General features: G+C 41.7%; 1 protein-coding gene across 1 annotated transcript in view; it reads right to left on the bottom strand.

The window, feature by feature from the left end:
• The window catches only part of VWA8 (von Willebrand factor A domain containing 8), a 1,363,176-nt gene that overhangs the window by 784,412 nt on the left and 564,396 nt on the right, over positions 1 to 14,368 (bottom strand). Inside the window, exon 18 of the mRNA XM_086935029.1 lies at positions 10,258 to 10,364. Coding sequence (XP_086791155.1) covers positions 10,258 to 10,364 — 107 coding nt within the window. The remainder of the gene's footprint in view (positions 1 to 10,257; positions 10,365 to 14,368) is intronic.

The raw sequence follows: 14,368 nt of genomic DNA, 5'->3' as shown, positions 1-14,368 counted from the left end.
CCTCCCACCCACTTTTTCTCCATTCTCCATTTCGCACCTTAGCTTTCACTTATCATCTATAGAGTCTTGGTCACTGAAGATCGAGTTGGGTCATCACAAAGTTAAAATGTTAGAAATTTGACTTTACTCAATAGCTCCCTTTCACCCAGTCTTTTGTTTAACCATTAATTATGTTTCACTCACTCGGAGCTCCGTTTCTGTAAACAGGGCTGTAAATCTTGTTCTTTATCTGGTCACAAATGTGGCAGCTGTGTCTTTGTTCCCAGTGGAAATTCCAATTTCTTAGTCCTCTAGGCAGTGTTGCAGATGCTTCTTTGTTCCCAGTGGTAATTCTTCATTCTTAGTCCTGTAGCCAGTGCTGCTAGCTGCTTCTCTGGCCCTGTTGGTAATTCCTCATTCTAAATCCTCGAGACAGTGCTGCAGCTGCTTCTCAGGTCCAATCAGTAATTCCTCATTCTAAGCCTTCTAGGCAGTGCCGCTAGCTGCTTCTCTGGTTCCAGTGGTAATTCCTCATTCTTAGTCCTCTACATAGTGCTGCAGCTGCTTCTCTGTTCCCAGTGGTGATTCCACATTCCTAGTCCTCTAGGCAGTGCTGCTATATGCCTCTCTGGTCCAGTTGGTAATTCCTATTTGCTAGTCCTCTAGGCAGTGCTTCTAGCTGCTTTTCTGGTCCCGTCGGCAATTCCTCATTTTAAGTCTTCCAGACAGTGCTGCTAGCTGCTTCTCTGGTCCCGTCAGTAACTCCCCATTCTAAATCTTCTAGGCAGTGCTACAACTGTGTCTCTGGCCACAGTGGTAATTCCTCATTCTTAGTCATCTAGGCAGTGCTGCGGCTGCTTCTCAGTTCCAAGTGGTAATTCCTCATTCTGAGTCCTCTAGGCAGTGCTGATAGCTGCTTCTCTGGTCCAGTCAGTAATTCCTCATTCTTAGACCTGTAGCCAGTGCTGCTAGCTGCTTCTCTGGTCCTGTTGGCAATTCCTCATTCTACGTCCTCTAGACAGTGCTGCAGCTGCTTCTCTGGTCCCAGTGGTAATATCTCATTCTAAGTCCTCTAGGCAGTCAGTGCTTCAGCTTTGTCTCTGTCCCTACATCCACTACACTCCAAACCAAAACACATAGATAAAAAACATTGTCATTTACAACGCCAATAGCTCTATCTCTGACAAATGCAAGACCTATTGCGTTGCAAATGCTTGTTACTTCTTGTCTATAATCTATTTTGTCGTGTAAATCTAAACATTTCTTACCCGGGCTGGCCCAGTCTACCCTCAAACTATTAAATAGGAAGTGACATCAGAAACTGGCAGGAAGTATCGAAATGAACTGAAAGGCACTTATATAGCGCAACAATGACCTCGATGAAGTATCCCTCCGCTTGAAGTAGCTGAAGCATGCAGAGACTGCAACCCCATTACAGCAACAAAGTATGACACAGCAAATAAAATCTCCACCAGCACGTTTGCATACTTGTTAGTCATGTCCCTAACCTATCACGTTTGCCAGTGCTTGACACTGCTGTCGCACGCACTCTTTTAATCATGACCTTTCACCCATTCATGCATCCATTCTAAGACCCACCTACTGGTGAGGATTGTAGGATCTTCAGTGGGTTCCTCCAATAGTAAGGCATTACTAACTGTGAAGCGTACCGAGTTGATTACCCCATTGCCTAGACACTTTGTGAGGAAGCTTTACAGTGGTATGCAATACTTAGAAATAAACTAAATAAATTAAATAGATATACATTCATATCTTTTGTGATTGCACCTCAACACCCAGTTAGGTAACTTGGAAATCCTGTTTACTTACCCTCATTAAATAACTACCTTATCCACTTCTGTCTCTCCTACTGATACTGCTTTTAAGGTATTAACACTATCACTGTTGGTACCATTATTATTGCCACGGATACCACATGTGCTAATACTAGTAGCTAGTACTAGTAATACCACTACCTCATTTGTAGTGTTGCTATGCAGTGCTTAATTTGCAAAAAATAATTCCTAGGGCTCAAGGTATTCTCAAAAGTCCACTGCAGCTATCACCACCCACAGGTCATGTCACTTCTTCTAAATGTGAGTACCAGCATTACCTATTAACCTTCATCCTCATCCAAGAGTGTCATTTTTGACTATTCAAAGTCACTTCCAGCAGTAGGGATGGCCTAGTAGTGCTAATTGTATCATTTTTTAATTTATAGTGAATGTTTAAACATTCTATTAACAAGTTTTGCTCAAACATAGGCCGGCAGCACAACTAAGTGGTGGACATTGATAAATGTGTGCCAGTGCACAGTGCCGGCAAACACCAGCACAAATTAAGCCCTGCTCCTTTGAGTCATAACACATCACTGATAGGAATACAAAGGTTCTATTACTAGTACAAAAACAAGTTCTACGACTACAAGTACTATGTCTACTAGTATAATTAATGGCATATGAGTAGTAATCACTACCAATAGTAGTGGCACTACCAATGTTGCTGCTTTTAGTCTTTCACCAATTAAAAGATTTCTGCAATCCTACGGGAACAACTACTTTCAATAGTACTGATACAGTAACACCCTTTTGAGCATGGATAGCAATTACAAATTATATGATGTTCATCTAACCTGGTTGCCGCCAGGTATGATAAACACCAGACCCTTGGATATTTCCCCCCAATAAACTTCAGCAAGTCAAGCCTACTATACTGTAAGAGGAAAAAAAGGCTCTGCAAATTGGTGGACATACAGATTTTGTTTAAGAAGGTACAAAAACTCTGCATGTTCTGCCTCATTTTTGAAGGCATTTATTTATTTTTTAACTATAAAGTTTTTTATAGCGCAAACATGACCCTACAGGGTATCAGAGCGCTTTAAATTATAGGGTAGACAGGATACAGTTGTAAGAACAGACACTTGTCACATATATGAGAGTAGTATCGTAAAACTGATATCTATAATTGAACATCAATGTAGTAGTCATACAGAGTATCAGAATAGTAGGTAGCTATATAAACAATAAGACATAATGTGCTCTCTAAAAAGCATAAAGTGATCACCTTAGTGTAAAAACTTGTTCATTAGAAGAGTTTTCACTTCTTATTTGAAAGAGGAGGTAGAAGACATTCGGTGGACATCCAGTGGCAGAAAGTTCCATATCTTTGGGGTGCTACCCAAGAAGGCTCTGTAGCTCGCTCTCTTTTCATAAGAGGTGTTACTTATTGTAGTTAAATTCAGAATTTGAAGGGAATAGGATTTCAATCTGGGTTGAAAAAAAAGTACCTTACCATGTAGGTCACTTGTAATCGAGGCCTAAGTAGAGTAACTTTAGTCTTGAAGGTAGTAGTAAAAAAATTGTAATTTTGGTAGCATTAATAGTTACAGCAGTGGTAGTAGTAGTATCATGAGTAAGGTGGTGCCAAAAGAGGTAGCACATGTAGGAGTAGCAATACCTGTAGCAGCATTTCCTTCAGTAAAATGTGGTCTGAAAGCAGCATAGACCAGGCTTAGAAGTTGCAGAGCTTACATTGGTATTTCTGGTAATACTAATTCCAGTAGTAGCAACCACAGACATAATTTTATTAATAGTAGTACCAGTAGTAGAATAGATGTAACAGCTGGTCTAGTAGTAGTAAATGTAGAAGGGGATGTTTTCTAACTTCAAGGTGGCCGTCTTCCCATCAGTTTCTGTAGCTTCCCCCCCCCCCCCCCCAAACGTGTTCATCAGATCATAAGACCATTTGAAGTGTCATTCTAAACTCCTTAACTCCTGCTGAATCAACTCCTGCACATTCTGCAACAAGACGCAACCAAAACTCGATTGAATGATTCACCAATGCTCCACTTGGCTCCAAGGACAACTCTTCGGGGATCTTTTATGACTAAAAGGACCTCATTTTCCCATTCGCCCCAGCAGCATCTGGCTTTACTCATCCGATTGCCTTGCTTTTCACTCATCTCCTCAATCCTCTTCCCAAGGCGTCCATCAAGAGCGCCTCGGTTGACAATTGGACATGAGAGGAAAACTCCTCTATCAATTTCCTCCTTGACCCTGTTCAGGCCGGGTCAGACTACTCTTCCCCAAACTCTACAAAGTAGGTGTCCAACCCACCCATCCTTATCTTTCCTATACCCATTCTTTGATCATCACACAAACCCTTCACCTGCTCTCAAATATCCAACTCCAACCTAACACTTATCACTTTTCCAACCAACCGTATCTTTCTGTTTTGCAATTTTGCTCATAAATATGCAGCCAGCATAGGGTCACAAATCTGACATTGCTGACTTCATCACCCATAGCAACCGCCACATTCTCTTCACCATAGAGATCTGTTCACTCTCACTTCAGCCCTGTCTTTGATGAATTCCAACTTTACAATCATCTACCAAACACACACACAAAACCTGGGTCTGCCTGCCCATCATCCTGAGGATATGCAGTTCTCTTTTTATCCTCATTCATCTCAGTTGAACTTCCTTCTGTCACACTAACCATTGAACCCATCTACAAAGCCGAATTTCATCTCATGTTTCATCAACCCATATAAAAGAAACACTTCTTTGCCAACTTTTCTGTTTTAATCACCTCAGCTTTGGTCTCTTATTACAGCATGCACCTTGAGGGTATTAAACTCCAACACTGCACCATCTTGTGAAAGGCACGTGAGATAACTTTCTCATCATTACTGCCTTGGTGAAGCTGAATTGTCAAAAACACGTTTCAAAGGTTACAGCCATGCCTTCTGTAATGCTAAGCTTAACCACTAATATGTTGTTCCTCCAGAATGTTTCAACTACTTGGCAATTTTTACTGCTGCTGTTAGGCTTTCACACGATGAACATAAGCCATGTGTAATAACCTAAAGCATATTTATGAATTTTACATTAGCCACTCTTTGCCATACACTGATGTCACTCTCACTGCCCTATCTGACCCTAACATACTTTTTTCACATTGAACAATACCTAACACAACTTTGTAAATACACCCATGCCCATCTTTGCTCAAAAAAGGTCAAACCAATACTCTCTGCACCTTGATTTACTCTGGAATTGAAGGCTATGCACACACAAGAAAACACGTGGTTTAAATCCAAATCTCCAACTATGCTCAGCATTCTTACAATTGGGTAGATTGTGAACAATAAGTAGTTAACACCAAAAGAACTTACCAAACATTGTTCTAATCAATGATCCTTTCCCATCCGTATTCTGGACAAAATCAATCAACATTTCTGAGGACACCTCCACTGAACCGAGGGTAATATCTGATCATTCATGCATCACAATGACTCTGGCAATGCACAATGTGGTTAAAAAGTCGACTCTATGGAAATTCAACAATGCGGTCTTGATTAAAGAAGCAAATAGGTTGGCTATAGAAACAGCCATAACTGAACATCTTACTCACAACAAAAAGCGGGACACTTCAGATCTTACAAGATGGGAGGCTCTTAAAACGACAGTCAGGGAGGTATTAATAAAAAATTTGTGCAGCCATGAATAAGGACGCCAACTCCACTCTATCATGTTTAGAAGAAGAGATCTCGACGCTAGAAAAACAACACATAGCTTTTAAAGACCCCTTGGTCCTAAATGAATTGATGAACAAAAAATATGAATATAACAAAACGGTGACTGTAAAATTTACGCAATGATTCTGGCCATGCGGATTCAAAAAGTTTTGCCACAACTCGTTCATCCGTCACAGGTAGGGTTTCTCAAAAACAGACTATCCAGCGACACCACACGAACCCTTGCACACGTTTTAGAAAGAGCGAAGTTAACTACCTCCCCCACAGTGGCTGTGACCTTAGATACCGAGAAGGCCTTTGACAAGGTTGACTGGTCTTACTTGGAAGCCACTCTGAACAAATTTAGTCTGGGACCCAATTTAATTCGGATGGTGATGGCCTTATACTCTAACCCTTCAGCGAGAGTAAGAGCAGGTGGGTGCCTGTCGACTTCATTCGATCTGAAACAAGGCACAAGACAGGGATGTCCCCTTTCTCCCTCCCTTTTTCTTCTAGCAATCGAGCCCTTCCTTTATTCTCTCCGGAATAACGACCTAATCAAAGGAATCAAAGGAATCTGTTTTGAAGGTTTCACAGTCAAAATTTCGGCTTATGCAGACGATGTTTTGGTGGTTTCCGAGAACGCAGAATTTGCAATTGTCCTCTATTGCAGACTTTGAAGAAGTGTCAGGTTATAAACTCAATAAGGATAAGACAGAGGTAAAACTGCTTAATCATATAAAAGACAAGAGCATTTTGGGGGAATTGGGCTTGTGTTGGCAACCAAAGAGTTTTAAATACCTAGGTATAGAGTTTGAGAAAGATTTAATTAGCACTCTCAAAATTAATGAGCTTTCCCTCCATAAAATGATATCCTCCCTGTTGGATGGCTGGTCCCCAAAGTTTTTGTCTTGGTGGGGCAGAGTGGAAACTCTGAAAATGATGATCATGCCCCTTGTCAATTACTTAATAAGTATGCTGCCTATGCTACTCTCTGATGATTTTCTCACCAAGATATACAAGCTTTTTAATGTTTTTTTGTGGAAGGAAAATAAACCAAGAATCTCCTTGCGGAAACTCTAACTTCCAAAACTTCCAAAAGATAAGGGGGAATAGGTTTACCAAATTTTAGATGCTACCAGACGGCCTACCTATGCAAACAACGAGCGAACTGGTTCCAAGCACATCAGGACTACACTCCTGTATGGGTTCAAGTCGAGAAGTCTATCATCAACAACTTACTGCTTTCCGCCATAATGTCAATGGATGTCACAGCCTTCCCTCACTCCAAAAACATATTTCTCAACACTAAAAGGGCTCTTCTTACCCTAGAGAGACACTGTAAAGTTAAAATCAAATTTTCCAAATCCAACTTAACCTCGTTTTGGATTAATCCGGCCTTAAAAGATGAAGGCAAATACCTCTTTTGGGAAAATTGGTCTAAGAAAGGGGTGAACTTAATGAAAGATATATATGAAGGGTGGCTCTAGCTTTTGCCACCTTACAGACGCGGTTTCATCTCTAGCCACTTGATTTTTATAGGTTCCTACGTCTCAAAGCCCTTGTCTCTGCCAGAGCCATCTTACCATACGAACCTACACTTTGCAAAAAATTACTCCAACTCATATCACTGGGGCCACATGATCTCGGAAGTTTACAAAATTCTCTCCCCTATGCCTCAGAAAGCACATAGGAAGTGCGAGCTAGACTGGGAAAAAGAAATTAACACCTCTAACATGGTATTCGATTGGGACAAGATTCACTTCACTCCTTTTCCCAACAAAATATCTCCGATACTTTCTCAGACCAAATTTATGTTGATAAACAGATCGTACTGGACCCCACACAACCTTTTTAAGCTCAAACTCCTTGATAGCCCTCTTTGTTGGAGCTGCAAATCCCATGTTGGTGACCTGGCACACATGCTCTTTCGCTGACCATTACTCCAAACATTCTGGGATAAGATTTATAACTTTATTCAACAAATCTTTCATTATCGGCCGCCCAGGGACTTCGCATATGTCTTACTGGGTGTAATTGACGCGAGAATAACAAAGGAACATGATAGACACCTACTGGACCACATGCTCACACTTGCATGTTAAGTCATATTGTATAAATGGAAGAGTGCTTTCGATGTTTCTTTTCAAATTTGGCAGGAGTGGCTGGCTTCATTGAGGGGTGCAAATAATGATGTCCTCCACTCATCACCTTGGCGAAAACCTCATACCAAACTCTGGAGTTCACTTGACTCACTGGAGCTTTGTTACGATCCGCCTTAGGCTTGTTTAGTTGACATATCTCCTGATTCAAACCTTGTTTCTGTTACCTAAATGGGCATCTATTTCGGCGCTGTGAACCCGCTGTCTTGACCTAAGTTTATTATCACATATTACGCTGCTGCTGTCTGGTTTTCCTTCCCCTCTGCTCCCTTCCTTCAGCCCAGCCCCTTTCTTTATCTTATCCCCCTGCTTTCCTTCATTCCTAACCGTCTATTCCTATCTTACATTACATTTGTTTACCAGGATCTATATCTTATGCATGGATATTATGTTCAATGCTTATCGAATGTGTACTATCTGCTCATGACTTGTTATATGTATTCCTCTTGTGATATGTATCTTACTTATATTATTGTCATATATGTATATTATGTATACACCCATTATTCTCTGTCTCCTTTTCGTTTCTTTTTGTATTCTTTACATTCTTAAATAAAAAAAGATTTGAAATAAAAAACATTACTGAAGATTCTAAAACACCTTTCACTGTCCGAATTTCTGTTAATTCCTATACATTTAATGACATGAATATAGGTCATAAGAGCAGTGAAATGGTTGGAAAAAAAGAACACTTCCGGACCGAACATCCAAAACGCCATCATTCACGCTATACAAACAGATATCAATTTCCCTATCTATCCTGCACTGGCATTTCTTTAAACGATTGGCAAAATGGTCTTTAACCAACAGCGTACACACTCTAAAAGTAGTCTTTTACGATGATGATGAACTCATTACATTTTCTATTAACCACTGCCACCCAAGTCCCTTACGCTAACCTTCATCATCACATGAATCTCCACTGACCCCTTTAAATTGCTTAACTCTGCCTCTCTTAACAAAACCCAACCTCAGATGAGTACTCAATTTCCTGTCCTTTTCCCAACCCATTTCTATCCCTTTCCCCATCATATCTTTTTCCTGTGAAAATTCTTGAGAGAGGAATCAGCCAACCGGCTTCAAATGCATATTTATCTCTACAATCTCCTCAAAACCTAACAATATGGGGTTTGCCTCTCTTGTGCTACATCATGCCACAGTTGAGGACGCTTTATCAGCTGAGGTCGCTTTATCAATCACTGACAGTTGTGAATCGTGTCCATGCCCAATGCTTTACCTGTCAGGGGCTTTTAATACATTTGATCACCGGGCCATGATTGGGACTTTAGATTTGTGCATCCAACTCACTGTGACCATCCAAAAATTGGTTCTTCTCATACCACTCTAGTCAAACCCCGTTTGCGTACATGGAATCCTCTAATTAGTTCCTGTCACCTGTAGGGTTCCAAAGGGATCTATATTCATTATGTGATGTCCAAGCTGTCACTTCTACTTGGCCAAGAAGGAACTGGCATACACAATACCCCGATGGCAACAAAGAATAACAGGAGAATGTCTGGGTCATTATCACCTTAAATGCAGATCCTGTCAGGATGTTATACAATGGTGGATCCCAACAGTGTATCACAACACAACTAAGCACAGTCTGAGTTAGTCCTCATTAACGCAGGATTCCTCTGGTCTCTTTTCGAGTATCTAAACAATATGTAATTAAATGCCTTCTACTCCAGTATGACATCCTCCACTAAATCCCCAATCTTTGGTATTGACCTCTCTCTTTCCTTCACGGACCTGGTAAAGAAACGTAGCAGCAATGGACTGGTTCCCATTTACTTTATTGTGCAATATCAAAACTCTTTCTCCTGCATGAGAATGTCTGTTCCATGATTCAACCACTAGTCTTGTCACTTATCAATGGAGGCAAACCTCTGTTTAATGGCCTGGTCCCCCCCCCCGACCACACTGACATCTAAGTCATTCTTCATGCAGAGGCTTGAATAATCACTAACCAAATGCATTTCAACAATAAACCTTTAAAGAATATATTGGCTACTTCTACATGTAAGAATTCAACTGAAAGTATTTGTTGTTTACAGGGCACACCATGTGACCAAACCTTGCAGCTTTGCTAATAAATGCAACATATTCAGTGGTGCACAAACCAACTGTGTGACCAACCCTTATTCCTCCTCCCAATATCCATCAGGCTGGATATCCAAAAGGCTCAAAAGATTGATTATGTATGCAGTCAAATAAAATGGACTGGTACTCTGGAACAACCTCTGCTTTCAAATTCAGCCTTGCTCCAATGTTGGAAAAATTCAGGAAAGGTGCTCTACTACCCTTATCTACGTCCAATGCTCATATTTATGCCAGGGCAACCCAGGTAAATGCTAGAAGTTTCAGTATATAAAAGGACACAGTCCAGGCTTTGCAGTTTTCTGAATTCCAAATTCCAAAACCTTACCTTTACATAATTTGTAATGCCTACTTCTTTCAGGATACCTTGGAACATACATGTCAACTACTGTTTTCAGACTATTTTCTATACTATTTTGTAGACAATGTGAAAATATCATTGATTGAAAGCACAACATTAGGAACTTATAGCATGAGGAAAAAAATGAAAGCTTACACATGTACTCATTCTCTTCCATTCTTCCAAGTGCGGAACTGGTTGCCTCAATCCTGGAATCTGATAAGTTTTTTTGTAAGGCAGCTCGTGCAAGGTTTGGTAAAAACCTAGAAAAAAAAGAGGCTAAGTGCATTAGATTCTTCTCTATTTTATTGTAAATGTGTCTCTGCTTACAAATTCCTCCCCACTGAACAATGGTTCAGTAAATACTATACAAGGTTCATGCTAGGAGGATTACATTGTGGCATTCTAAGTGGCAGTGTGTACGGTAGTGCATTAGTTTATGCAGTCACACAAATTATAAGGTCCTGAAGGACTTACACATTCAGGGTACCCGTGGGGTGTTTGTTGTGCTTAATAAATACTGTATAAAATACAATACATCCACCAAAGTCACTAGACAGACTCAAAGCGGGGAGGAGGGGCGGGGAGGGGGGGTGGTTGAGCTGTGTTCTGCCTTTCCTGAGTGACTCCTAGGCAGGCTGAATAGCCCTGGCAGGATTTGGAGGAGTTGGTGCTTGCACCTGAATGGAGTGTGGCTGCCTCTCGCAAAGCTGTCTCCACCAACTGTGGTGAGCCTGGCCTGAGCCAGGCTGAACTGCTTTATGTGTGCCAGGGGAACTTCGTTTGTACCAATCCTAAAGGACAATGTGGTATACATATTGGGGCCCTGACCCCAGAACTTTAGATTACTGCTGGACTAAGGAACCTGCCAGGAAGAGGAGCTTGAAGAGCTGTAAAGAGAGACTACCACTTTGCTGTGTGCTTTGTTTGGTTGGCCTGTACTTGCTGCTTCGGTGTTGGGCAGGGAAAGGACTGGACTGTTCTTTCTGCATTCTAAGTATCTCCAAGGGCTTGGTGTAGAGTTTCCATCCTGCTGGAAGTCTCAGGGAAATCAAAGACTTGAACATCTTCTGGGTATCAGCTACTGGAACTGGATGTTTCAGTTGCCACAGAGGAAAAAAGTAACCCGATGCCGTCACGCCGCTGCCGGCCCCGTGACATGAAGACACTGCCTCACTTCACACCACCAACCTGGTATCCCCGACGCTGCCACATTGCCGCTACCCAGACACTGCTGGTCTCACCGACACCGCTGGATGACTGTCATCAAGCCGATGCCTGCACAGCAACCAGAGGGCACCGCACGTCGCACAGCTACGCTTCACATCGCAGCCTCGATGCCTGCCGGCGCTGAGTGACTTCAAACTCACGGAGTTCAAGGGCCCGACTACTCCTGCACTGACTTCCAGAACCGATGCTTGCCAGCTCAGTTCCTACTGGCCTCTCCGACACTGTAGCTTGCCCGCGAAACTGCAACCGGACGGAATTGTTGGATTTGTTTGCTCACGATGCCATGATAGCCCCTGACAGAGCTATCAACTTCAAGGAACTGTATATAAAGTCTATTTTTGCTTTATTGATATTGTGGATTACTGTATGTTGGATTTTAATTGTTTTGGCCTTGTTTTACACAGATAAATAAATATTGGATATTTTTCTAAAACTGATGTGGCGTCCTTTTGTAGTGTTTTCACTGTATTACTGTTTGTTATATATGTAATGTTAATTGATACTTGTATAGCGCACTACTCAACCACAAGGGTCTCAAGGCGCTTGTACGAATACCGCTGTGGAACCCATCCTGGCTTTCCCTGAGAGGCGTCCACTCCTGGGCACCCCCAAGGTGGAGGCCAGGCATCCTTACCGTTGTGGGGGCCGTTGTGGAGATTAAGTAAGCTATTGCCCAGAGTTGCAGAGTGGGACTCCATGATTGGAATAGGCACCAAGGCGAGAATTATCAGGTCCGTGGAATTTTGAGCCCAAGACCCGGCGAGGCGGGGAATTGAACCCTGGTCCCGGACTAGACCTCTGCATCAGGGTCTGCCGCTCTAATCATTGAGCCACACTTCTCCACTGTATATAAATGCTTTACACACTGCCTCTGAGATAAGCCTGACTGCTCATGCCAAGCTACCAAGGTGGAGAGCAGTGGTTAGTTTAGATGTGTAATCCCCTTATCCGGACTAGAGTGGTGGATTCTACCTGGCTTAGGTGCATACCCTAGCCAACCAGAAAACCCATTTCTAACCTTCATTATTTTAATATTGTTTATTTTTTAATGTTGAGAATCTTTTCATTCACATTTAAAGCATGTAAATTCACACAACACAGATATCAAAAAAGAAAGCGAACAGAGCCATGAAATTACGCCCTGCAAAAAACCAAGAATCATTAACACAAGTATACAGCGCCGGAGCATCTCACCCGCATGGTGCGGGAGGACCAGGAGGAATGATTCATGATCTCCTGGGAGGAAGGGGGGGATGGCAGGGAGGGTTGCGGGGCAATCACACATTCGCACATGAACCAATGTACCCTCACTGATCCATCGCTAATGACCCAGATCATTATTTCTTTTTTTTAAACCTTTTTTATTTTAATGAAACTTACAACATCTGTACAACAATGAGCAATAATGGTACGGCCACAGTTTTCCTTATAATTACAATCATAGCCTCATCATTTTACCCAAGAACAGGAAACTTAATGATTGATACAATTGAGTTGAGTGGTCTTGTCTATTCTCATTCTTGTTCTCTCTTTTATAGACCTCGATATACTCGCCATGCCCCCCAAATTTTCTCTCCTTTCTTGGGGCATCCTATATTCAAATAGATCGTTAACTCGGCTTGCCATCACCAATCCATGTTGCGTTTCCACTCTTCCAGTAGGCCAGTCCTCATTTGGCCCTGCTATCAAAAGAAGCCATTTTGGGTCTGCCGGCACCATGCACCCACCACATCCGTCATTCTCTGGGAAATTTATGTCTAATACAACTGAAGGGTTGGGCATTCCCATACCAAATGTAAGAAGGAGACCTCTGTCCCACATCCCGTATGACATCTCGTGTTTTCACTTCGTCCCATTTTTAACAGAGCTGACCTAGCATAGTATCTGTGAAGTATTTTAAGTTGTATCAAGTGGAATTGTGCGCGAATCGCCACCTCTCGTGGACCTTGCAACACTTCCACCCATTGCTCCTCTTTGGGTGTGCCAACATCTTGCTCCCATGCTGACTTAAGTGTCTGGGTGGGATCTGGGGCATTGTTAACTATCTTTTCATAGTATATGGATATTATTTTGTCCCTAACCTGTTCAGTCAATACCCTATCTTCTAGTGGTGGTGCCTTTGGCAATGTATCTCCTTCCCTCATGTATTTCCGTATTGAGTGTCCCAGCTGAATATATCTAGACCATTCTCCGTTTCCCATCTCATAGTCTCTTTGTAGGTTTTTAAACTCTATATATGCTCTTCCCAAATCATTAGTTTAAGACTGTTAACATGATTAACTTGTGGTAGTAATAAGCATGTCTAAGTACTACATATGTAATTATCACTCTAATTACACATATAGACAGATATAATTGCATGGACCAACACCTTTTTATAAACAGAACTTGAGTGACAAAACCAGCTCCCAAATTCAAGTTTGTGTCTTAGCAGCTTCTGAAATGTAGGCTGCATGTCTTGGCTTGTCTGGTGAGCATCTGAAAGATTACAAAATCCTTATAGTTTTGTTACAGCTATTTTCTGATTAGAACTATATTTGCTTGTTAACATGAACCTTTTGCAATTGATACTGCTGTGATGTACAGACCTATGTTTTCCTGGCCTATGCCAAAGTAGGCCTCAATTATGGTTAGACATCATCTTTTCTCTTGGAGCATTCTTAATACTTATTGTGTGTTTATATTTTTCACTGACAGAGCATGCAGCAAAATGTGCACTGACACTTCCAGATGACATGCTGTTCTCAAAGAACTCCAGAGGAAGCCTTCAGTTACTTTTCAAAGCACTTCCTCTTCGTTATTCATTCATGAGACTTTCCATTGCTTATGTAACCAGATTTGTTCTAACGCCTCTGATGACATGAAGGCAGAAGAGAATCAATAATATTCACCTAGGAGGAAGTAGTGCTAGGATGGTGGCATTATGTGACATTTAATAATAGTGTACTGTGACTTGACAATGTAATGGTACATTTGGTCGCACCGTGTTGACTGTACGATTTCCATTTGGGAGTGAGCAGAATATCATTGGGCCTCT

The sequence above is a fragment of the Lissotriton vulgaris genome, chromosome 8 (genome assembly GCF_964263255.1).
Source record: "Lissotriton vulgaris chromosome 8, aLisVul1.2, whole genome shotgun sequence".
Taxonomy (NCBI): domain Eukaryota; kingdom Metazoa; phylum Chordata; class Amphibia; order Caudata; family Salamandridae; genus Lissotriton; species Lissotriton vulgaris.
The sequence above is the reverse complement of the archived record's forward strand: the minus strand, read 5'-3'. Positions and strand labels throughout refer to the sequence as shown.